The following is a 25,254-nucleotide window of genomic DNA, read 5'->3' as shown; positions in this document are numbered from 1 at the left end:
GTCAGGTTGCAGGATGATGCGGCAGGCATGGAAAATTAAAGAAGGCGCAGCGACTTCTCAAATGCTTCCTCTCGTCTTGCGTTCTTAAAAAAAAAATTACGCATTGTTTTATGAGTGCTTGCAGTAACCGCAATGGCACCAGTGGTGCCGTCAACGCTGGATGATTGCGTGTCACCGCTTCATGTCCTGCGGGCGCCGTGTTCGGCCGTGCATGTGAATTCGTAGACGTAGCAGATGCGATTAGTGTCGCGGTGAGTTTAGTTTTCGGTGCGCGATGTCGGCGGCTGCCACGCTCGCCGTCTCGCTTCTTGTGCTCGGCGTCCGTTCCACCTGCGGCCAAGGCAAAGTGGAGCCCGCGCAGCGGAGCCGCCAACACGAGCTCGAAGTCGTCAGCCGGATCCTGAGCGTGTTCGCGAAACAAGAAAAGGACCCGTGCATTCCACGCGGACGCATCTTAGCCATTATACGGACCGAGAAACCCAGGTGCAAACCAATTTTCAATCGTTTACCACCCGCTGAAGTGAGGTGAAGCAACCGCAGGCTGAACGTTTTGCGTAGGTAAACGTACGCGTCGACCGAGCCATAGGAAGCTATTGCGGTCGTCGACGCGTGGCTCATCGCTAGGGCTCGGGCGCAGTTTCTTCGCCAGCTACAGAAAAAGACACCACCCCCTACGTGTCAAGCAAAAGGCTCAGGTTGTCGCTTCGACGTACGTCACCCGCGGCAACTCGGCAAAAAAAAAAAAAAAAACAAACAAACAAACAAACAACCAACCAATTGGATTGTTTTTGATAGGTCCAAATGGACCTACAATGTATTTCTGGCTGGGATTAACTCTGATTAACTCTCTCCTGACAGGGCCCTTATGGCGCCACTTGCGCCTGCGTCTCCCTAATTACTCGGAGTGTACCGAAGACTCGCATCACCGTTTGTAGTGCATCAAGCAGTGCGAAATCCCGGAGAAATTTTTAGATTTCCCACTGGGGTCTAGAATATGTCGCCAAATCTGCCACTTTTCCAGCAACTTGGTGTCAAATTCCCACTTAACTCGCAGCAGGTTTATTTCAATATGAACCAAAGTACTACCACTCGCAAACTAGCCACGCTCTGTTGTTTTTACGCAACGGGCAGCACAACAAATGGGACGGACAGGACGTTTGTTGCACTGCCCTTACCAATGTGCCAACCAGCTCGTTTCAACTTTGTTGATTACCATACCTTGCTTTGGTTGGAGTTTCATAACAGCAACCATGGTTAGTCCACAAGTAATAGTGGGTTAAAATCGACACAGATGGTTTTCACCAAGAAGTTTGAAGCAGCGAGGCACTGGGTTCGTAGGATACGGGAAGATACACCGACACTTACTACATGCCAGCGCTTAATTTTCTCATGACGATTAGAGAAAAAGGTAATCATCAGTGCTAGACTTACCAATTTAGGCATAATCCATAGGTTCAGTTGCTGCAAATCGATGTGCAGGGGATGGAAGGATTATCTCCCAAACCCCTCGAGCCACGAAGGAAGTGGCGACACGACAGGCATTGCTACCACTGTAGTGCTCTTATAATTACATGAACCACACCCACTTAACTCGTATACCTGCATTTTTGCATGATTGAACTTGCGTGCCATTCACCCAAAGTTGGTGCAAACCTTAATTTCATGCTCTTCCCCCTCCCACCAGGTACAACACAACCCTGTCCATCATAATGGTGTTCGTATCCAACATCGTCCTGGTGTTCAACCTCTTCGTGATGGTGGTGACCCGGTACCTGCGCTACGACATCCGCAACAGCATCGGCCAGCTCCTCCGAGAGGCGGCCGCCGAAGACAACAACGTCCCGCCTCTTCCCAGCTCCTTTTATTAACCAATCCACAAGGAGACAAGAATAGAACCACTACTCGTACGCTGCAGTCAATGTGCGCGCGGGCCAGAACCGTTGCCTGTGCAGTACAAGTGGTACAGTACAATAGTAGCGGTTACGAGTCGTAGTAATAATGATAATAGTAAGCAATGCTCTTCGCTCATAAACATTTTCTCTTTCCCGTGCACAGTTGTGCGGGGATGAATCCAGGAGCCTGAAAAACACACCGCTACTACAACTCAGTATAAAACGGTACGGCACAAATGTGCGAACGTAAAAAAAAGTATGAACAAAGCCTGCAGACAGCACCACACAAAACAAACATGAGGAGGGGAAAAAAAAGCAATGCACCTGCATTTACAAAGTTGTAAATATCCTGTTGTGCTTAACCGTTCTACAGTTAAAACACGACGTCGACATGTTGTCATGGCATGCACTGGTCACTGCAGCTTCTTGTTTTACTTTAAGTGCAAAGCACGTCGATCGTCGTCATTAAGTAGAGATCACTATAACATGGCACCTAACTGTCGGTAAGCAGTTATCGTTAACAGCCCTAACCAGCAAGACTAAGTTGTGCATCACTGCCACGTGCATTTACTCCAGTTTAGTAACCACACCTCCGAAAGATGCCAGGCATGTTAATATCCAAACCTGCTCAGCAGCAAGAACAAAAAAGTGCTAGCCAAAGGCAGGAAAACTAAATGGTGCACTTTAGGATTACCTGCGTGGCCTCTTCCCAGCGATGCGATTGTTTAAAAAGCAGCAAAAAAACGAGACACTGCGCACACGCCGGCGTCACTGTCACTTTGTACTCTCCATCTTTCTCACTTGCCCATTTCTTGAGCGAGGCAACGCGAACTTTTTTTTCTCAATGGTTGTTGGCCGCTACAACATTTTGTTCTCAAAGCCTATCACTGCGTGACAAAGGAAAAACACAATACAACATGGCGACACGCACAAAGAATACTACGACCAGCGGTGGGTAAACATACGTACACACGAAAAGTACATATATATGTGTGTGTGTATATATATGTGTACATATATACGCTATGTGCATTCGGTGGTTGTGCCATAACACGTGCCAGGGCACAGCGGCCATGCCTGCAGTGGCTACCAGAATCCGCGTGGACAATGGCACGCAAAAAAAATAGGACAAGTATGCCCACACACCTGGGTACAAAGCAGTTGTATAAACAGTAGCTACTAGAACAGCCGTAGCTACGTAAATGTGCTTTGCCTTCCGGCAATGCTAGGATAGCGGAATGCACCCAATACTGTTACGTGGTAGTAGCGGATTGCAGTATTAAGCAAAGAGCAGAGAAAAACTGCTTTCAGGTGGGCCAGCTCTTGCGACCTTGGCTAATGAGCATTTTTTTTAATGCCATGGCACACTTACTTAGTCACTTGACATCGTTTCGGCAAGGTAGGTTGCCTTTCAACTTCTTGGCTGTTGAAACTGAACACTCGCGCTCAGCAACACATCACGTCCTAATTGACCCCAAAAGCAGGCGCTTAGCCAATATTTTCTTGCACAACAACAACAACAAAAAAAGAGCAAACAATGTCAATGCCTGGGTCAATGTCAAAATAGTGCACAAGTCCCCACTGCTCCCAGGAGCACCAGTCCATTCGCTAGCAACGAGACCTGCTCCTACTAGACACCATCCACACACGCCTGCAGCGGTAGTCGACCAAAAGAAAGAGGAAAATAAGGGAACAGCGGGAAGGTTGAAAGACGGCCAAACAAACAAGCCGTGGCGAAACCATTCTTAGCAGAATGACTAGACATCCCACAGATACCAGAAACCATCATACAAAAATGAAATGCACAACGAAACGCCGACGGCTACACCTGCTCCCTCCAAAAAACCAAGAAGCCAGCAGCGCGATGCGACTACAACACCGACAAGCCCGCATCCACAAGATGGGTTACCACCGACTGGCCGTGAATTTACGCTCGAGGACACGCGTGTAAGCCCAACGCTGCCCACAACACAATGCAACCATTAAAGACACGCCGATCGCTACGGGGAACGAACGTTGGGAAGAAACCCGCAAAACAGGAAATAGAACGGGGGAACATAGGGCTGGCGGACAAAAAGCGCGAGGCCGCGTGAACTTGGCTTAACCGCCCGATGCGCAATGAACACAGGAAAGAAAGCGGGACTCGGTGAGCAGCACGCACCCGGTCACTGCTGCAACGGCAGTACAGGCACACGACCGCAGGTGCCCTGCCCGCTTCCCACGACAACTCTGGCTAATCGACAGCACCGCCGCCCACAGGGCCTCAAGCGGAGGCGCCACCAGCTCCGACGGCCTCGTCGATGTTGGTGATGTCCAGCTGCGTGATGTGGTTGCCGGCAAACTCGACGAAGACGGCGTGGTGCTGTTGGTCGAGGCTGCGCTTGAACACTGGAACAGACGGAGAGCGGGCTTAGATGCGCCGTGAAAGTTCATTCATTTGGTTCATTCGCTAACAGTGACGCTAACAGTTGTATCTCAAACTTCACACAAATGATGGAGATACGGAGGGAATCAGATGAAGCAGATTTCTCTACGACGTCACACAATCGTGTTCGTGCCGTGTTCGATTGTAGTGGGGCCCCTAGTTCGATTTGATCCCGTCACTTGAACGCTAATGAACATGGGGTGAGAACTCTGATAACCATGTTTGCAGTGCTACGTCACTCCAGCCTATATTACGTCACGTCAGAGTGAAATATGAAAGTTCTTCAATACTTCTTGTTTTTTTTTTTCCTGATTAAAAAAAAAAAAAGCATCTTTCATGACTGGAACAAAGCTGCACGAGTTACCTTTCAAATTGGACTAAGCTGTGTTTTGCCTTTGTAGCCCCTTTACGGCTCGAGTTTAGAATTTGTGCACCTGTGATGCCACGACTACTGAAAGACACGCTTTCATTCAACAAGATCTCCCTTTTCCCCCCCACTTTCGCTGACAGCGCTTATCTCCTCTTTCCCACGTCCTCGAGCCATACCTGGCATGGTCATGCGCTCCAGGCGGTAGGTGGGCAGTGAGGAGCACTCGCGGGCGATGTAGTAGCCCACGTCCCGAAAGTCCAGGATGGGGGGCGTCACGACGCGCATGCGCTCGCGCACGATCTCCGTGTTCACGTCGTAGTAGCCGGCCTGCGACACACGGGAGGGAGGAGGGGCACAGTCAACAGCGGCGGCTTGTAGCAGTTTGAACAGTGCGCCTGACACGCAAAGACGGGTCATCCGCACGCCTAAAGCAGCCGCACAAAGGCTCTTGCGTGCACCAAACTTTACCCATGCAACTCGGGTAATCAATGCCGAGGCAGGGGCAAATGAACACCGACAACAGAAAGCAACGCGGAAGATCGAAGGGGCCCAGAGCACTTGATATCTGCGGCAATCGTTCCAGTTCAGAAGATTCACTGCACAACCTTGCCCAAAGCAAGGCTGTGTGCTCGGATGTAGCTCAGTATTTCCCAGTAGTGTTGCCAGGCAGTGCCGAGTGAACTTCAGTTTGACTTGTTCGTGGAGCTTTTCTGCACATTCCAGTTTTACGCATCTTAGCTCTTGCGTGTTTCTAGCAGATCCAAGTTGACCACCTGGTTACATGCCCAAGGTGGCATGGCTAGCGACCACTTTACACCTCCCCAGCCAACTTAACTTTTCAGTGCGGTGGAGTCACGTTAAACAACATTTAAAGCCATGCAGACAAAACACCAGTTTGGTTCATTCGAAAGATTGCCTCGTTCGAATCATACTGACACCACTTTTAATGTAAACTTCACTCAAATAAGCTACATAATTAGGAGGAAAAAAAAAAAGGGAATGGACGTGCGACCCACTAGCTCATTTCTTGCAACAGAACCTATGATGTCATATGTGCCAGCTCTGCGATTGGCTGAGGCTGCAACGCAAATTAGGCAGCAGGGCTTTAAGCTTGTGAATCGAGCTATTTGCGCTTAAATTTAGGGCATGTTCTTTTCATAGCAGCAATAATAGTGGGGTAAACAGTGGAAGTTGTGAAACTTAGAAGTACCAATGTGTACTGCTGTTGTTACTGAGCGCACTATGCTTGTTTTAGCTGCACAGAGCTGCAATGCTTTGCGGTTGTCGCAGACGACACTGGCCGATTGGTGTAAGCGACAGTGTCTTACGTGACCATATCGATCGAGTGAAAACGACGTTTCACGAAACGATTATTTTCTCCCCAAACAAAAACAAGCCAGGTACAAGTGCGGTCAAAAACAAAGCAAAGGAAGAAAACGTCCCGCTGTGGTACGGTGGCGCCATCTAGGTTGAGTAACAATAAACAAGGCTCCAGAGCAGCTTGAAAACCTGCTCTAGTGATGTCATTGGACACATCATGAAAACATAATTTGGCAGGAGAAGCAAAATTTTAGCTTAAATTGATTAATTTCTCATTGACTAAAGCATCACTTGCGTCCGGACAAGCACTGGGGGCACTATAAAAGCGAAATCTTTCAAATAAAACGAACTTGTATTTTGTCTGCATGGCCCCTTTGAAGGAAACCGTGTTACCCACTCGAAGGAAGAGCACAAGAATGTACAGTTAACTATGCAAAGCGCGCTGGTAGCAACAGACAAAGCGAAGGTCGCCTTCTTGGGGAGGAGGAGGGGCCCGACCCACCCGCATCTTGACGATCAGGTCGAAGAGCGAGTGCGGGGGCAGCACGAGGGAGCGGTTGAGAGGCATGACGAAGCAGCGGCGGCCCTCCACGTCCACGATGCCCGTCTTGTTGGCCGCAAAGTCGTGGATGAAGCGCCCCCGTCGGCCGTGGGAGAAGTCCGGCACCTCGATCTCCTCGTACTGCTCATACTCCAGGTCTAGGTCGAATCGCTCCTGCACACGTGCAACAAGTGCCACACCAGCCATTCCTGAGTTGAGTACGGTACGAGTAGCGCCCATCAAAAGCCGCACTGTAATCGGAATCTAAACTATCCGCAACATGCAAGCTGCCTCGAAGGACATTCATTAAAACAATGCCTCCCAGTGCTGTCAAGTACTTCTCAGGATTGAGAGAGAGAGAGAGAGAGAGAGAGAGAGAGAGAGAGAGAGAGAGAGAGAGAGAGAGAGAGAGAGAGAGAGAGAGAGAGAGAGAGAGAGAGAGAACTGGAGCTGTTCATTTTTCTGCCAAGGGTTTGAAGACCGCCTTTGGACGGCAGCTTGCACAACTGCAAGGTGAAAAGAATTACTGCCCTTTTGCTGTCCTCGGCAGAGAGTGACAAAAAGACCGGGGAGCTCGCACTCGCCCGCTCGCAGTTAAGTATCTGTGCATGTGCCACGTCACTGGCCCATTAGCATAAGCAACACTGCCACTTACGTGACCCTTTATGTCTCTCAATGTTTCACAAAACAATTATCACCAACCCGAATAAAAATACAACACAGAAGGTATAGAAGTCTGGTCAGAGGCAGAGTGTGAACAGCAGTCCTTGAGCAGTATCACTGCGCCATCTAGGCAGGCGGACAGTAACCAAAGCGGTGTAAAGCGAACAGCAGCAACCTCAGTCAACATACTAACTTTCGTTTGAGGTCCCTGCCCACATGATGTCACGAAACACACTGCAGCGGGAGAACTAAAATTTTGGCTAACATAATTGTTTGATTTCACAGCGAATAAAGCATCCTTTGGTGCCAGACAAGTGCCTTACTATAAAGCACCAAATTGTTTGAATAAAACAAACTTGCATTTTGTCTTCATGGTCTTTTTAATACAACTCTCGTGATGCCTCTTTTGTGCCCTTACACAAAATGCTGTTAAAAAAAACTCAAATGCAAGAATTACAGCCCTTCGTTGTTTGAACCCTTAGAAATGTGTTTTTTTTTCTTGGAGCACTTTTCTTGGTGCTAGTGCTGCAAGATAAGTGAATGATATCAGCAGTTGTCAGCTGTATTATCAGCAGGTGCTTATCAACACGCAGGAAAGATCACAAGGGCCTCAAAGCTGCTTTGAACTATTATTGGGAGCAGAGCAGCACTCTGTCCTGCATTTGTGTTCACTACAGTGTCCCCTTGAATAAAAAGATTTCCCAATCCAACCCTCCTTTCACAAACAAGCCCAAAGAAGTCGGACTGCTCTGGAGCTCGGTTGACCAGGTACAATTTTCTCCGCAGTGTGACCTGTTTGTCACTCAGCCGAGGGACAATAACAACACCCCCCCCCCCCCCCAAAAAAAAAAACATGCGCGCAACAATTCAGCATCCGTAGATAAGTCAAATACACTGCACGAACATTCAGTGCACTGAGAAGATTTGTGCAGAAATTCGAGATCACAAGGGATTCCACGGCTTACTTGGAAGAAGTTGTCCTTGACAGAGTCCATGATGGCGCTGGCCACATCGGGCAAAGCGCCATTCCGGTTCTGGCGGAGGAAGTCCGAGCCCGACATGACAGGAGGCATCTTGGAGTCCGCCACGTACGGCACGCCGCACCAGCCGCGGTAGCGACGGACCTGCCAGATGGGGAAGAGTAGACAAGGAAAGCAGCGCTTGGGGGCTCCTCCAGACAGAAGCCGAGTGGGTCTAAGTTTCTTTGACAGTCCTTACACGCTCCAAAGTTCTATCCTTTTCTTGCTCTTGTTCTATCCAGAAGGGCAAGCAAAAATAGACTTTGTGGCTGTTGAGTTCATGCTAAGAAATTGCCCATAGCCCCAATAAATAGGCTTGTCATGAGAAAGCAACACAGAGCTGCCGACAAAGAAGTCGGCACTCACAACTTCTGTACACATGCTTGCGTGCACACTGTCACTAATGAGGCAAAAGCCTCAAGTGCCCCACTCCCCCGAAAAAGCGCCGCCGTTGTTGTTGTCCGGACCAAAGTGTGGCCGCCGCTGTGAAGGACAAATAAAAAAATGTGCAATCTGGTGAGATTTGAGCCCGATCCACTAAAGACTGTGCTATCCCAGCACGTCATGAGCGGCAGAACACAAGTTGCTGCGGTTCTTGTTGTTCCTGGCCAATCCCCACTGGCCAATCCCCACTCCCGATTCCTGGCCAATCCCCACTAGGGGGATTGGCTAGGAATCGGGAGTTCCTAGGGGCTCCCCAAGTTTGGCTTTTTCTACTTTTTTGTTGATGTGCGCAGGCCTAGACATGAAAAACACAGGGCAAAATGTCGCTCCGGAAACCCTTCAAGCTGGACGGGAAAAACACCGAAAACAACCGGAGAAGGAAGCTTGAAACACTAGCTCTTAGGTGTGAAAAACTTCCAGTCTTTGCTGATTTATCCACACACTCAATATGTGGAAGTGCAGGCATATACAGCTGTGCTGTAAAAAAGTGCTCAGGGTGAGATGTAGAGAGATGCAGAGACTAAAATACACTGTCATGTTACTAACTGCAAATGAAATAGGAGCAAAGACATTATCTTAGTGCCTCAACTTTACGAAAGCGAACTCCGCAGACAGACTATCTACGGGGGGATGAAAACTTTTCAATGTCGGTAACAAATTATGCCACAGAGTACCTAGTCAAAACCTAGGGACTTTTCAGCGGGTCTAGGTACAGGCCAGAAAGACAGCCTGGGGACTTTTTCTCCCCAGTACAGCCAGCTATATCAACTAGCAGGTAACAACAGTTGCTAGGCGCCTATGGGATAACCCAACAAGCACTGTTGCAGCGTAACACCGACAAATAAGTGCACAAACACCATGTATTTCGATGCCATCCCGAATACTCGCAGACATTCATTAAGGAGCACATTATCCTCAATCATGGCCCTGCCAAGTGGGATGGTAGGCTTCAATAATAAACGCACACGCTGGCCTTGCCATTTCAAGCATAGCATCAGTGTCGGGGGGGAAAAGACAATTACGTCGACAAGGAGTCCATCATCTGCGCATGCTTTGCATATTACAGGGCCTGCCATTTGCTGAAACAAACTAGGGCAGCTAAACATGTCACTAGGCTGTTCATCTTTTTCCTTTCTTGTCTAGCAACTCTGTTTTCCGCCTCATAGCATTTAAGTTTAATGTGGACGGTGACAGTGAAGGAAAATTTTACTTATGAAATGTCATGGCAGCATCATTTATCAACAGTATCACTTATAAACCACGGACACGGCCAGGGGAGATGAGCAGTAACAAGGCACGGATGGACGAGAAAATATGCAAAAATGTGACGTGGCTGTGTGGGGAAAAAATGTAAACGCAAACAGAGACAGAAACAGGAGCTGCTGGGCCGCAACCATAGGTAAAACATGTCTTAGTACATTTTTTGAACTCCGAGTAAAGTGACCCAATTCTGCCCATGCATTGCAGAAAGGGTGGTAGCCATCACATATTGGTTGAGAGGTTGTTTTTTTGTCAAGCACTATCTTCACTACCACAGGGTTCGTACAGAATTCAGGGACAAGTATTCAAGGACTTTCAAGGCCCTGCCAAGGCATTTTAAAGGGTGCAGGAGAGCCCATGTACTAACATTTCACTACTGTTTTCCCATGCTAAACGTTTGCTGCTTTACATCTAAAAAAAATGACCTCAAGAAATATTTCTTTGGAACCATCATACTGGATGGTTCCAAACTGGACAAGTTTACCCCTACCCATCAAAATTCTGAGGGAGCTTTACAAAAGCCATGCTATCTTGAACTTTTTCGAGCTCTGCAAATTCTCTTAATACACAGTCTCAGATAGCGAGGAATGTAACTTAGTACCCCCTCCTGCCATTCTTATCCCCCAAATTTCTGTGCTCGTTAAAAGGGGGGGGGGGTTGATGAGTCTACTGGCTCGACCCGCCATCACACCCGTCCAAATAAAATATTCCAGTAAAGCTTAGGAGCTAGATGCACTGTGTTCTCGCACTCAAAGTTTTGCTTATCTGTGCTCATTTTTATATCACCCTGGAGCGTCAGCACCGTTCGTTTTCGAAACCTAGTGGGGCATAGGTATGGCGGGGCACAGCAACAGAAAGATATGTGAAATGAATAACAGGATGAGGCAATGCAGAAATTAGTATAAAAAATTGGAAGGGTAACTATGCCAATTTCTGCCTCGTCCGACAGAGGGATTTCATTCCGTACGAGCCAATGTGTAAAGCAGCACGCCTGTGCTTCCAAGCTCACTTAAAATTGTAAAAGCTGTATAAAGCAGCACAACTGCACCCCTAAGCTGGCTTTAAATTGTAAAAAGCATGTTTTGGAAGGGGAGTGTGCAGGGCCACACTACTATAAGCCACGGAAACCCGGTCACGTAATCGGGTCTCCTCTTTGTTGCCCAAAGAAATCAACGGTTTTCCAGGAGAAGGAAAAAATTCCAGGCTTTCAAGTCACTTGAAAACTCAATTGTCAATTTCAAGGGTTTTCAAGGTTTTCAAAGACCTGTACGAACCCTGCTATCAGGTGATTGGTGCAGCACATTTGAAGAATGCAGCTGCTTTAGAAAAACAACAGTTCTAGAACCTGCTACCACCCACACAGCCTTCGTAGTTCTACATTCACCACCACTTGGGAAGGCTGAACACACTTTTTGACACAAGCATTTGTCAGACTGTGCGGGGGAAAAAAAGTTCACCTTTCGTGCCACTGCAGAGTTCCAAGCAAATGTGCTAACCGAAACTGAAGCCTCCAATCAGGAGTGTTAAAGAGAAAAAAGCCAGACCAATTGTAGTGTGGGGCTTATCCTGGCTGGTCTTGCACCATACCAAATAAGCAAGTGTGAATTCTATAGGCGACACTTTGCTATCAGAACTTAAAAAAAAAAAAAAGTTTTGTGATGGCTGTGCACACGGTGCCCAAAACAGTACTCTATGCGCCGGCGACTCTCACTGTTGAGCAAACTCGGAGACAGAGTGCAAAGAAAGCAATGATTCCCCGCTTCTAAATGAAGATACAGCCTCAGTTATCTCGGCTGTTGCTACCCCACCCCTCATCCTGCTCGCTTCCCCGAGCCAGGCCTTCTCCCTGCCAGGAATTCTGGTCGGCAGGGGTCTGTTCTCGCCCATCACAAACACCTGGGTGCCGTTGCTGTCGCGGGCCCACCTTGTAGTGAGTGAACTGCCGGTAGAGGTAGACGCCGCCCACGATGCCCGTGGCCAGCACCAGAAAGGCCGTGAAGAAGACGCACAGCGTGGTGGTGGTGCTCACGCGGCGCGCCCGCATCGTCACGATCACGGGGCTGCCCTCCACGTCGCACTCGTTGCCCTGGGCAGGGTGGGAGGAGAGGGACATCAGGGGGGGGAAGAAGACGCACGCAATTGACAAGGAAAAGAAGAGGACAGGCACACCTTTTACACTAAAAGACACAAAGCTCGATAAGACCGCCACATAGGCAATGCAAGACATTCGGCACAGCACAAGAGACAATTTGCTCAGCCAGGACAGTCACCCGAGCTGTCCACCACAGAAGGAAAGGGGGGTCAGAATGAGCGTATACCATACACACAAGTAGAACCAGTTCTACTGGGCTCCCCTACACAACACTTTAAGTCTTTTTTAGTACCATGCTTCCCCTCTGTTTAGCACACATCACTTTCAGTTTTACTTGTTTCGCTTATTTGTGTTTCCCTGCAACTTGCCTCACTAGCCTTCACTCACACGGCTGCTAACGGCAACTTTCACCCATTGGCTGGTGGCAAAATATATTTACGGCAACCTCGTGTTTGAATACCCGCATTGTAGACAGCTTGGAATTAGCAGTGCTATCATGAAGGATGGGATGCAAGGCGGGGCACAAGTAAGTTGCCCCCTCCAGGGAAATTAGGGGGGCAAACATCTTAAAACACCCAACTTTTATTTCAAGCAAGTCATCTCCGTTAGGGCCACTGCCTTTTTCACCTGTCTCCTTTTCTTTGCGAGATTAGTTTTTGGGAACTGCCAGCAGTGCACGCCACAAAAGGCAATGCACATGACTCGCCAAGGAAGGAGGGACATTTGGAAAGGTTCTGGTAGCGTTTAAAGGCCCTTATCATTCTATCATTCTCATTGCTAGCGATTTACACATTCCACCCTATTCTCAAGGGGAACCAACTTCCATGCAATACTGTCTGCACAAAGTTTTGAAAACTGCATAACCTACTGTTCTTCTCACAAAGTTTTGAAAACTGCATAACCTACTGTTCTTCTAAGTGGCTACTGAGCTACAAGCGGGCATCGCGTGTGCAGGCCTCGCACAAACGAAGGTTGCACAAAACCTTGCGATTCGTGTGGAAAGCTTACCTGCACAGCAGCAAGACAAGGCAGACAGGCTGAAAGCTTGAATCTTAACGCTAATATTGTAGGTGTAGTTCTTTACCTGCCGCTACCACTCTAAAACAACATGCCAATAGAGTGTAGCAGCGTTTCGTCGGCAGCCGGTACCTTGGCACCAGCTACCAAAGACAAGGAGAATAAAATAAACGAGCGGTGCAAGCTGGGTGCACCAGCACAGCACGGGCAGTTCGGCTCTGAAAGCCCACCATGCTGGTACTCTTGCGCTGCGCTGCGACCCCGAAGTTCCCAACAAGACACGTAGGTTTCTCGGAGCGTTTTGAAAGAGTGCAGGTGCACAACGAAACAGGAAGCACAGTGTTGAAATCTGAGCAGTCGCTGCTACCTAAACCCATACACGGCCAGTGTGTTTATCTCTCCAAAACTGACAGGGAGAAACTTTTTTCCTTTACACATGCCAAAAACCCCCTTCCGAGCTCAGAAAACAAAAACAGATCATTACGCCTCCTACTATTCCTATCTCATTTAAGGACATCCTGGAATTGCCATGGGGACGCAGCCAATTTTTTTGCATTACATCATTCCAAAAGAGTTCATTTTCAGCCCGGACATCAGGCTGCCATGCACAAACCAAGTAGGCGAGAATGTGCTAGCCACAGCAGCTACATCCGTTGCCGTGATTCACAGCAACATTCCTTTGTGTTGCTGTCATCCGTCACTGGCAGCCTTGCATGTAGCATGGCATGGCAACTGCGATTTGTAAGCCTATTCTGTCTGCTTGCTTGCAGGACGACCTCAAACAAACATACAACCCAAGCATACCACCGGTGCTCCTCTGCCTTCCTGACGCACAGACACATGCACGAAACAAAAGACAACCAGAAATATTCTGCACTCAAAACAACCAAAACTAACAAGCACACAGAAGAAACAGAAATAACAAACGCATGAAACAACCAAGACTAAATCTTCTCGAGGGAGGGGAGGAGGAGGGGGGGGGGGAGAGGTAGAAACTACTTGTACCCTCTAGCTTCAAAAGTAGTCCTAAATTCAACCATCAAGACAAAGGCTAGGTGAGGCGATAGCATAAAAGCCTGAATTCTGAGTTGAAGAAATGCTATTCAAACGCGAAGTGATTGTGTACGTTTCCTTTGATGAAGTAGCAAAAGAACCTGGGTTTTGAGTTGAAGGAATTTAATCAAAATGCAAAGTTATAGCTTATGTTCTCTTGACAAAACAGGATGCTTAAGAAAAGCCAGAAGACATTTCGCGCACGGGTCACTAAATTTCCAAGCTAAATCGTAAATTTCTGAGCTATGGGCAAAGAAAATAGTGTCACGTGTGTCGCCCCTAAGAAAGTTCACTGCTAGATGACCAACTCTCCACAAGGGCTCGATCCTGCACAAACAACGTTCTCGCATCATCACTGGAATTCCCTGCTGGGTTCAATGAACCTGTGATGGATGTTCTCAATGGAATGTCAAAAAACCAAGCAAAGAAAAGTCGATTCTTTTCAAAAGACTTGCGTTTCCGTAGCGATAATTCTCTTGCGGCAGCTTTGCAACAGTACATGAGTACAGAAAAGCTAACGACACAAGCGCTCACTCTCGACCGGTTTGTTTTGTCAAAAACGCAAGTGCTTACACGGTTGGCCTCAACTTTGACCTTTAAATTTGCCCTTTAAAGGTATCATGATACCGTTTTATTATTGTAGCTACATCCCGTGTGCACCAAATTCCTCATCACACGCAAGTGCGTTTGCTGATGAACGGCATGTGGGGACGATTGACGAAGTTATGTTTATGCAGTAGAGTTACATCCTGCAATGTCAAAATTTTTCACAGTCATGTTGCGAATTGGCTCACTTTCGTTGTAGAAGAGAGACACCCACTTTGGCCTGCCAGAGGAAGACAAATTCCATTCCAAGTAATGTTTGTGTTAAAGTGGCCTTGAAGACAAAATGCAAGTTTGGTTCATTCAGGAGACTACCTCAATAGAATAATACTGACACTACTCTTCATGTAAGCTCCACTCAAACACGGTATATTATGAGCAAAACAGGGAATAGCTACGCGGTTCCCCTGCTGCTTCCATGCACAGAACTTATGATGTATCAAGGACTGCTTGTTGCAATTGGCTGCAGCCGACGAAATCCAATGCAAATCATACGGGGATTATAAGCTTGCAGCATAAGCTATTTGCACTCGGATTTAGTGCCGATTTCTTTTATAGCAGTAAGATTGGTAGGGAGCAAACAGCAGAAGTTACAAATGAACACGTATAAACACAGAAGCAGTTTGTGTGGCTTTCTGCCGGCCAACATTACCCTTTGTAGACACGGTGCGTTGGCCTTGTCCGACACGACACTGGCCACCAGACGTAAGCGACACTGCCCCTTATGTGACTGCGTTTGTCGAGTCATACGCAACGTTTCACAAAACGATTATCACCATCCATGATTAAAAATACGACAGGTACACAAGCCTGGTCGGAAGCAGGATGCAAAAGTGGTCCCTGAGCAATATCGTTGCGCCATCTAGGCAGGCAGACAGTAACCAGACGCGCGTTTTTCAGGCAGCAGCAGCCCTAATTAGTCAGCATACCAACTTTCGTTTCAGGTCCCTGCCCATATGATGCTCCAGAACATACAACGCAGAGGGAGAATATAAATTTTGGCTTAAACTGTTCGTTCTCATTGAATAGAGCATAATTTGCTAACCGACAAGAGCATGGGGGCACTATAAAACACCGAATCTTCTGAATAAAACAAAGCAGCATTTTGACTTCATGGCCCCTTTAAGGGAAAAAACATACTGGTCCCCATCCTCCCATGTGCTTCAAAGAAGAGGCAAGTTAAATTAATCAAGAAAACCCATGCTTACTCCTCCAGGAACCATATGCTAGCATGGAATAATTTTACTTCAAGGACTAATGCTACGTTGGTGGTTATTGTAATGACAATATAAACACTGATACTGACACTTGGTTTTAAAATACCGTTGTCATTAAGAGTGCAGATCCATGAGCAATATTAAAACTCAGTTGCCAGTGTAAAGTGAATTCTGCTTTTTGTCGCCCGCCTTTCCTCTAAAAGCGCTTTTCCTTCAAAAGTAAATTAATGTTGTTAATGCCAATGCAAAGTTGAAAACAACGAAATAAATTTAAAACACTGTGGGGCTCACCCACAATCAGCCTAGCTCGTGCTTTGGGTGGCACATTTCTGTTCATCAGAACAGTCACCCACTTTACCGTTCTCTGTTTCTTGAAATTTGTTTTCAGTTTTAACTGCCATGAAAAGCACTTAATCCATTTTTGTTACAGAACACTTCGCATAAAAAAGTTCTACCCAGCAGCCCCACAATACCGGCCCCACCCCTGGCGGCAGATGAACACAGGGAGGGGGCAGAAATTGCACTCCACGACAGAACAATTTTCTTAAGGATCAGGCCACATGAGAATTTCAGTGGGCATTGCTTGCCAATCTCAACAAGAAACAATTTTATGCCGACACTACGCCAAGCATCATTTCATTCAATAAGACCCGACTGTATCAAGCATCAGTGTCCACTTTATTAGATTGCATGCTCAGTTTACTTCCATTATTTGTCACTACTCCAAATTAGTAGTTTATGTGCACGAAACCACCAAGACGAAGCCTTTTGGCAGGAAGCCCGGTAACACATTCACTAGAAATGTTCAAATGTACAAAATGTTCAACAATGTGAGAATCACTGAGACAGGTCGAAAGATGGGCCAATGGCAGAGAAAAGAAAGCTGTGACCAGCCCAGCTCATTGTCGGACGCTGAGAAACTTCAGCCACAAGTTTTAATGCGCGAGCAGTCTGACGAATGCCCCAGCAAAATCTGTCCGTAATGCAAAAGTTGTAATGCCTTTTATTTGCCCAAAAAATGTATAGTTGATGTAGTTAAGACATTTAATCACAATAGCAGTGGAAATGTAGACTGGTAGCATTACGAATCGATATGGAATAACTGAAACAAAACGAAAGGCACTATCTTCGTTGCCACATCCTTATCCTTACAGATAAAGTGTTCTTGTCTTGGCTTGAACGCTTACTTTCCTGAAGTACATGTGGTGCGCAGAGAAGCTCTCTGTTGGGCTGCCGAGTATAAAAAATAACATTCCTAGATGCGATAACAGTATCATAATTACAATGCACAATTGGTGGCGATAAAAAGAATTTGTGGCACTGCCATAACTGCAGCAAGGCCATAATAAAGAGGAAGAACAGCAGAAATAAAAGAAGCAGTGTCACAGGAAAAACCAGCAGCAATCGGACGACGTTCCGGTTCGGTTGATATGACCGCCTCAACAGGGTCGGATGTGGCGAAATCATTTCCTTTGACGCCATCAAGGAAATGTAAGGTTGGAGAAATGCAGAGGCGCTGTACGAATGCTTGCACACCAGTAGACAATTCTCATATATTCAGTACAATTTCTTCTGCTACACTGGGACCGTGGACACACATTCCCCTTCTGTCATTTCCTTCACAGGCTCAAAAGCAGCCAGAAGTTTTGAATTTTAGCACTGAAATGGTATCATAACCATTGGCACGCAATGAAAGCAATGTTGTTTTATTGAGCGGCCATGAATCAGGAGTAGAGAGAGCGCAAGACTGTTTGTAAAACATTTATTCTGAAGTCGACAAGTTCTGTGTTACTGTTCAAAGTTTGCATAAAGCAAGGCCTGACCTAAGTGTTCAGAACTACCATGTAGCGAGTACTTTCTAGTGCACCTATCGTGTATTGTATCCACACACACACACACACACACACACACACACACACACACACCCACACCCACACACACACGCAAAAGAATAAAACAAACAATTCTTTAAAACCCTTAGCTTGCTAGTGCTAAATAGTTTTATTCTTTCTGGCGAGCTCCGCACTAGCATCATACCCTGCTCAGACCTTCTCCGAAAGTTCACAAGCGCAATCCTCAGTACGGAGGTCAGATTGATTAATTGATTGATTGACTGTGGGGTTTAACGCGCCGACGCAACGCAGGCAATGAGGCACGCTGTAGTGGAGGGCTCCGGATTAATTTTGACCACTTGGGGATCTCGAACGTGTGCTGAAATCTCGTAGTACACACAGGCGTTTTCGCTTTTCGTCTCCATGAGAAAAGTGGCCGCCACAGCCGGGCCTTGCATGTAGCATGGCATGGCAACTTCAATTTGCAAGCCTGTTCTGTCTGCTTGCTTGCAAGACGACCTCAAACAAACATACAATCCAGACATACCGCCGGTGCTCCTCGATCTTCCTGACACAGAAGCACACGCACAAAACAAAAAACAACCAGAAATACAAATGCACAAGACAACTGAAAATAATCGACACTCTAAACAACCAATACTGACAACCACACAGAACAAACAAATGTAACAGACGCATATAGCAACCAAAACTAAATCTCCCTGAGACGGGGGTGCAGGGGGTTGGAGAGGAAGAAAACTGACTGTACCCTCTAGCTTTAAAAGTAGTCCTAAATTCAGCCATCAAGACAAAGGGTAGGAGAGGCAATAACACAAGACCCTGAATTCTGAGTTGAAATATTATTCAAACGCGAACTGATCGTGTAAGTTTCCTTGGATGAGGTAACAAAGGAACCTGGATTTTGAGTTGAAGAAATATAATCAAAATGCAAAGTTATAGCTTATGTTCTTCTGACAAAACAGGACGCTTAAGAAAAGCCAGAAGACATTTTGTGCATGCGTTACCAGCCGTAAATTTCCGAGCTACCGTATTTTCTGGTGGATAAGTCACGTTTTTTTTTTTTCTGAAATTTTCCTTGGTGTGTCTTATCCACTGGTGCGACTTATGTATGGAATAAATTTGGTACGTCGTGGCCGCGCTTGAAAAGGTGCCTGTGTGCTGCGTGATGTCAGCGCACGTTAATTAAGAGACACAGCTCCAAGGTCTAAATGAATGAATTATTTGTTAGTGAGTCGGAGGAAGAAGGCTTCGATTGATTTGATTGATTGATTGTAGGGTTTAACGCGCCGACGCAACGCAGGCGATGAGGCGCGCCGTAGTGGAGGGCTCCGGATTAATTTTGACTACCTGGGGATCTTTATCGTGCGCCGAAATCTCGTACACACGGGCGTTTTTGCTTTTCGCCTCCATCAGAAAAGCGGCCGCCGCAGCCGGGAATCGAACCCGCGACCTCGTGCTCAGCAGCGCAACGCCTTAGCCACTGAGCCACCGCGGCGGGTAGAAGGCTTCGATGGTTTTGCCTAAATGCCGTCTGTAAGTACATGCCATCTGTGTGTATCAATAAACCATCTTTGAGAAGTTAGTTCTGTCTAGACTTTGGATGGTAGATGCACGTGTTACCGGGGGAGGCGTTCAAAGGCGGCGGCCGCCGCAACCATGTACTTTCACTACACTTTCTAACTGATCCTCTACGAGTTTATCTGATTACCAAGTGTGTTTTGTACACCGGTGCGTCTCATACACCAGTGCGACATATATACGTTTCTTTTTTTTCGGAAAAACTGTCGTTTTGAAGGGGGGTGCAGCTTATTAAAAAGTGCGACTTATAGACTGGAAAATACAGTACATTCAAGCCACTGCTCTGTGGGCAAAGAAAATAGTGTCACGTGCGTGACCCCTAAAAAGTCCACTGCTAGATGACCAACTCTCCAAGAGGGTTCGATGCTGTACAAACAACATTCTCGCATCACTCGAATTCCCTGCTGGGTTCAATGAACATGTGATTGATGTTCTCAATAGCATGTCAAAAACCAAGAAAAGAAAAGTCAATTCTTTTTAAAAGACTTGCGCTTCCGTAGCGATTAACTCTCTTGCGGCAGCTTTGCAACAGAGCACGAGTACAGAAAAAGCTAACGACACGAGCGCTCGCTCCCGACTGGTTTGTTTTGTCAAAAAACACAAGTGCTTTCACGTTTGGCCTCAACTTTGACCTTTACATTTGTGCTTAAAAGGTATCGTGATACCTTTTTATTATTGTAGCTATATCCCGTGTGCACCAAATTCCTCATCACATGCAAGTGCGTTTGCTGCACCTCGGACAAATGGAATGTGGGGCCATTGATGAAGTTATGTTTATGCAGTAGAGTTACACACCCTTCAATGTCAAAATTTTTCACAGCCTTGTTGCGAATTGGTTCACTTTCGTGGTAGAAGAGAGGCACATAATTTGGCCTGCCAGTGAAAGACAAATTCCATTCCGAGTAATGTTTGTTATATTAAAGTGGCCATGAAGACAAAACGCAAGTTTGGTTCATTCAAGAGACTGCCTCGTTAGAATAACACTGACACTACTCTTAATGTAAGCTTCACTCAGACACGCCATATACTGAGCATAACAGGGAATAGCTAGTTTTAATGCGCGAGTAGTCTGGCGAGTCCCAAGCAAAATCTGTCCATAATGCAAAAGGTGTAACACCTTTTAATTGCCTCCCAAAACGTGTAGTTGATGAAGTTGAGACATGTAATCACTATAACAGTGGAGATGCATATGATTGGTAGCATTAGGAACCGATAAGGAATAACTGAAACAAACGAAACTCCCCACGGAGAGACATGTTCTCTTGGCTTGAAAGCTTACTTTCCTGCAGTAGAGGTGTGTGCAGAGGGAAGCTCTCTGTTGGGCTGCCGAGTATAAAAAATAATATCCGATTCCTGGATGTGATACCAGTATAACAATTACAATACACAATTGGTGGCGATAAAAAGAATTTGTGACACTGCCATCACTGCAGCAAGGCCATAATAAAGAGGAAGAACAGTAGAAATAAGAGAAGCAGTGTCACAGGAAAAACCAGCAGCAATCGGACGACGTTCCGGTTCGGTTGATATGACTGCCTCAAAAGGGTCGGACGTGGCGAAACCATTTCCTTTGACGCCATTAAGGAACTGTAAGGTTGGAGAAATGCAGAGGCGCTGTACGGATGCTTGCACACCAGTAGACAATTCTCATATATTCCGTACAATTTTTTTTTTCCGCTACACTGACACAGTGGACACGCATTCCCCTCCTGTCATTTCCTTCATGGGCTCAAAGGCAACCAGAAGTTTCGAGTTTCAGCACTGACATGGTATAATAATCATCGGCGTGCGCAATAAAAGCAATGCTGTTTCATTGAGCAGCCGTGAACCAGGAGTAGATAGAGTGCAAGACTGTTCATCCAACATTTATTCCAAAGTCAATAACTTGTGCGTTACTGTTCAAAAGTTTGCGCGATGGCAGACGAAACAACGCCTGAAGTAAGTATTCAGAACAAACATGTAGCAAATACTTTCTAGTGTACCTATCATGTGTATTGTATCCACACACACACAAAAAGGAAAAAAATTACGCCCACCTCCCCTCACGGGAACCCTGGTGTGATGCGACGCTGAGGGGGATTCAAGCGCAAGCGGAGAGCAACCGTCGACCGAAAGGCCGCCGGAGAGCGGCACACCGGTTATATGCGCAGCGCGGCCGAAGGAGAGGAGACCGCGGAAGAGAGAGAGAGATGATTTTGATTGTAGGGTTTATCGCGCCGACGCAACGCAGGCGATGAGGCGCGCCGTAGTGGAGGGCTCCGGATTAATTTTGACCACCTGGGGATCTTTAACGTGCGCCGAAATCTCGTACACACGGGCGTTTTTGCTTTTCGCCTCCATCAGAAAAGCGGCCGCCGCGGCCAGGAATCGAACCTGCGACCTCGTGCTCAGCAGCGCAACGCCTTAGCCACTGAGCCACCGCGGCGGGTGGGAGAGAGAGAGAGTACCGCGGCTATGACGCAGCACAATCCACTTTAATCCAATCCAAGTCAAGCCAATCTAATCGAATCCAATCCAATGCCCCTCACGAGAGGGTGTTCGCTATCGGAGAGGAGAGGGGGAGAGTGGCTGTGGACAACAACGGACGCACGCAGGAAGGACAGGGCCGCCGACAAGAGATGCTCTCAGCGTCGCATCTAATAAAACAAACAATTCTTTAAAACCCTTAGCTTGATCACTTGCTTGCTAGTGCTAAATAGTTTTATTCTTTCTGGCAAGCTCTTGCACTAGCACCATACCCTGCTCAGACCTTCTCCGAAAGTTCGCAAGCGAACTCCACAGGGTGGAGGTCAGGGCTCTTTGCACATCACTACAACTCAAGGCTGCCTCCCTCCTGCTTTTTTTACAAGGCACTATCTTTATTTTCGGTGTCACATTCTTATCCTTACAGATAAAGTGTGCCTTGGCATTCAGCCTCCCCAACAGACAGCTGCGTGAACAACCTGTGCATACGCTACCAATTTACATCTGGTTTCTCACAGGCTACTCAACTAATCTGCCTCAATCACCATGCCAGGAAGCTGACATTTTGTGTGGCGCTGTTAAAGGAGCCGTGAAGACCAAATACAAGTTGGGTCTATTAGAAAGACTGCTTAGTCCCGATAACAATGATACCAATATCATCGCAACGGAGATATTAAAGAAAATGTGTGAAGCAGTAGCGACCCCCTAGCCAATTTCCCGCAACTTTTCTATGACGTCACGGAACCTTGTTTGTGCAATTGGCGGCCGCCTAACTGACCTGTCGCGACGACACATGACTGGACGTCTGTAATGGGGCCTCTAGTTCCATTTGACCGCATCACTTGAATGCTAACGTGCAGTTAACGCACTGAAAATTATGTTTTATCGTTGGCCCATATGACGTCATTCTTGCTCATAACACGTCACTGTGGCGCAAAATTTGAAAGTTTTTAAATACTTTTTTTTTCCCCGTTAAAAACATCTTTTGTGGCTGTAATGGAGCTGAGTGAGATACTGAATCCTAGTTCTTTCAAATTAAACGAAGGTGCATTTTCTCTTCATGGCTCATTCAAGTGCTGCTGCATTCGGCTGTCCACAAATGCTACACTGTTGAATGAATAAAAAGGGACTATCACTGTCGCTGCTCTCGCCTTTGTTTTTTGTTTTTTTAGTGCTTATCATCAATGAGGTGTACTTTTTTACATGTATTTAATTGTAATTTCTGCCCTGTACCCCTACTTTTTGTGCTATGATGCTTTCATGTTAGGGCCTACAAGGGTTTAATAAATGACGATGATACCACAGAATAAAACAACAAGAATAAAATCCATAACGCAGACAATAAAGGGAGTAAATGCAAACGCAAGAAGCAGCTCTGGAAATGCCACCGACACATCTTGTTGGGTGATAAGCAACCACTGGCAGGAACTTTCTGGGGTGGGGCAATGCCCGAAACGTAACCAGAGAAAGTTGAGAGAACAATAGTGAGTCGAGGATATTGCAACGAGAGCATAAGAGGAGTCAATTTGGATCCTGACACATTCAGGCTCCGAGGTATGCCATAGTGGACGGCACCGGATGCACGTAGACCTACAGGCATTCTCTAATGTGCACTTCGACGTTTTCTGACTCCACCAGAAAAAAAAAAAAAAGGCCTGCCGACTGTGAGCAGGGCCACTTTTTAACGACGTAACCCAAGTTGGTTCATCATTGTTTGATAAAGTGTTCAAGAAATAAGAAAATTTGTGTCAAAAACAGGGGCACATTGCTCCACTTTTGCAAACGACCTGACGCGTGACCTTGTCACGCCAAACTTTTTGTAGGTACTTCACGATTCTGCTCTTGCATTTGATTATCTTATCCACGGCGATAGGGCGTCGCGGCAGCCGCACTTTTCACTCAGACCGCTTCTGAACAGAAAACTTGCCAAGGCTGATACGACAATCGCAGGTCGGGACGCCACCACACTCGCACACACGCCTGCCTCGGATGGTTTACCGTAACGCCATCCGCGACACGAACCATCTGCAAGCGCACGCTGCGCGACACCTACCACGAGCCCCGACGCGACAGTCTGCGCACTCGAATATTTCCGGAACGCTCATTCGCAATGCGGAGACATTTCGCAAATTTATCTGGCCTGTTTCCGCGGAGCAGAACTTATCACGGAGCGCCAGCGTGTCGTTTCTTGGCAGGGTCGCCAGCATTTTTTTCTGCACGGGCGACGGAGCAGCACTGTCGACATTCTCTCAGGGAGCGCGAGCTCGGGGGCACAACAACAGCGGGGCTTTCCGAATTCTGGTCTGAAAATAAGCGACGTCGACGCAGTCGACGGTAGCAGTAACCTCTCTGGCACGACGGAAACAAGGGGTGCCAGTGAGCGACATCGTGGGTACCGCTCTGGGGGCAAGTGCGCACTAGAATGCACTGGCCAAAGATGCGACTGCACCCAGGAGGGCGAATACGAGGGACAAAATTACCACTTGCTAGAAGTTCCTTTCTCGATGTCGGTAGTTTGACTACAAATACGAAAAAAAAAAAAAAACGCCTAATCAAAGACGATCCGTGCTTGGATGCGTGCGTTTGACATGTCATCTGACTCACGTTGACCGAAATCATCAACACTCGTCTTCCTTTCTTCCTGTTCTGCGTCCCTTTTTCTTACGCTACGTCTGCAAGAAAACATACACGTTGGCTGAACTGCCCACAAACAGCGTGAGCGAGAAGGGAATTTAAAAAAAAAAAGGCGACCACCGAAAGAAAACGCAATCAATGCGACCAAATTACAACCGAAACTGCCTTTCAGCAGCACCGCACGAGACGAAACGGAAAGCTATTCCACGCAGTAACCCCGCGGAGCTTGTTAAAACATGAAACAGATAAATTTATTAAGTAAAACGCTCTTCGAGAATGCTATCCATCCCGGGCAGAAACAAGCACCACCAAGAGAGCCGCAAGCCGTCGACGCCTCTCCGTACTGACGCGCATTCAGGGCGCATATCGAGCAACCGGCCCACGGCAACGCTTCCCCGTGTCAATCCGGTCGAAGGGGAAACGAAAACCAGCCGATATCGACAGCCCAGGGTGGCAACGGCGACGATATCCTTTTCAACGTAAGCCTAACTCACCGATTCATGCTGTACAAGAGGCTTGGCCTGCGGCGACTTGGCCAGCTTCTTTTCCGTCAGGGGCTGCGTGATGATCGTCATCGTGAAGAAGACGGGTGTCAGCAGTGCGGCACACGGATCACGGCAGTTTGCGGTCTCGGCCTCGGGCTTCTACTACGCACAGCTGCGCACAACAGACAACAAAGATACACTGTCCCGCGAACTGCGACTTCAGCCTCAGCTTTCGCCTTCGGCGCCTGGTGGCGGCTAGAAGCGATCGGCCTTCGCCTTTCTCGATTTGTTTTGTTTTTTGCACGGCGTGCGCCTGTCTACGCGC

General features: G+C 47.2%; 2 protein-coding genes across 2 annotated transcripts; one reads left to right on the top strand and one right to left on the bottom strand.

The window, feature by feature from the left end:
• The first annotated feature begins 10 nt into the window (after window positions 1-10).
• LOC144169099 (uncharacterized) lies at window positions 11-3,068 on the top strand. The gene is made up of 2 exons (XM_077698109.1): window positions 11-483; window positions 1,685-3,068. The coding sequence occupies exons 1-2, from the start codon at window positions 275-277 to the stop codon at window positions 1,866-1,868; spliced, it is 393 nt and encodes a 130-aa protein (XP_077554235.1). The 5' UTR covers window positions 11-274; the 3' UTR covers window positions 1,869-3,068.
• LOC144169098 (integral membrane protein 2B) lies at window positions 1,847-25,207 on the bottom strand. Its single transcript, XM_077698108.1, has 6 exons — window positions 24,939-25,207; window positions 11,859-12,020; window positions 8,177-8,335; window positions 6,510-6,722; window positions 4,864-5,014; window positions 1,847-4,280 (listed from the first exon to the last, which is right to left on the bottom strand). The coding sequence occupies exons 1-6, from the start codon at window positions 25,017-25,019 to the stop codon at window positions 4,156-4,158; spliced, it is 891 nt and encodes a 296-aa protein (XP_077554234.1). The 5' UTR covers window positions 25,020-25,207; the 3' UTR covers window positions 1,847-4,155.
• Between the last annotated feature and the right edge of the window lie 47 nt (window positions 25,208-25,254).

Source organism: Haemaphysalis longicornis, unplaced genomic scaffold, assembly GCF_048455015.1.
Source record: "Haemaphysalis longicornis isolate Haplotype H1 unplaced genomic scaffold, Haemaphysalis longicornis Haplotype H1 scaffold_2, whole genome shotgun sequence".
NCBI lineage: Eukaryota > Metazoa > Arthropoda > Arachnida > Ixodida > Ixodidae > Haemaphysalis > Haemaphysalis longicornis.
This window is presented reverse-complemented; position numbering and strand designations above follow the sequence as displayed.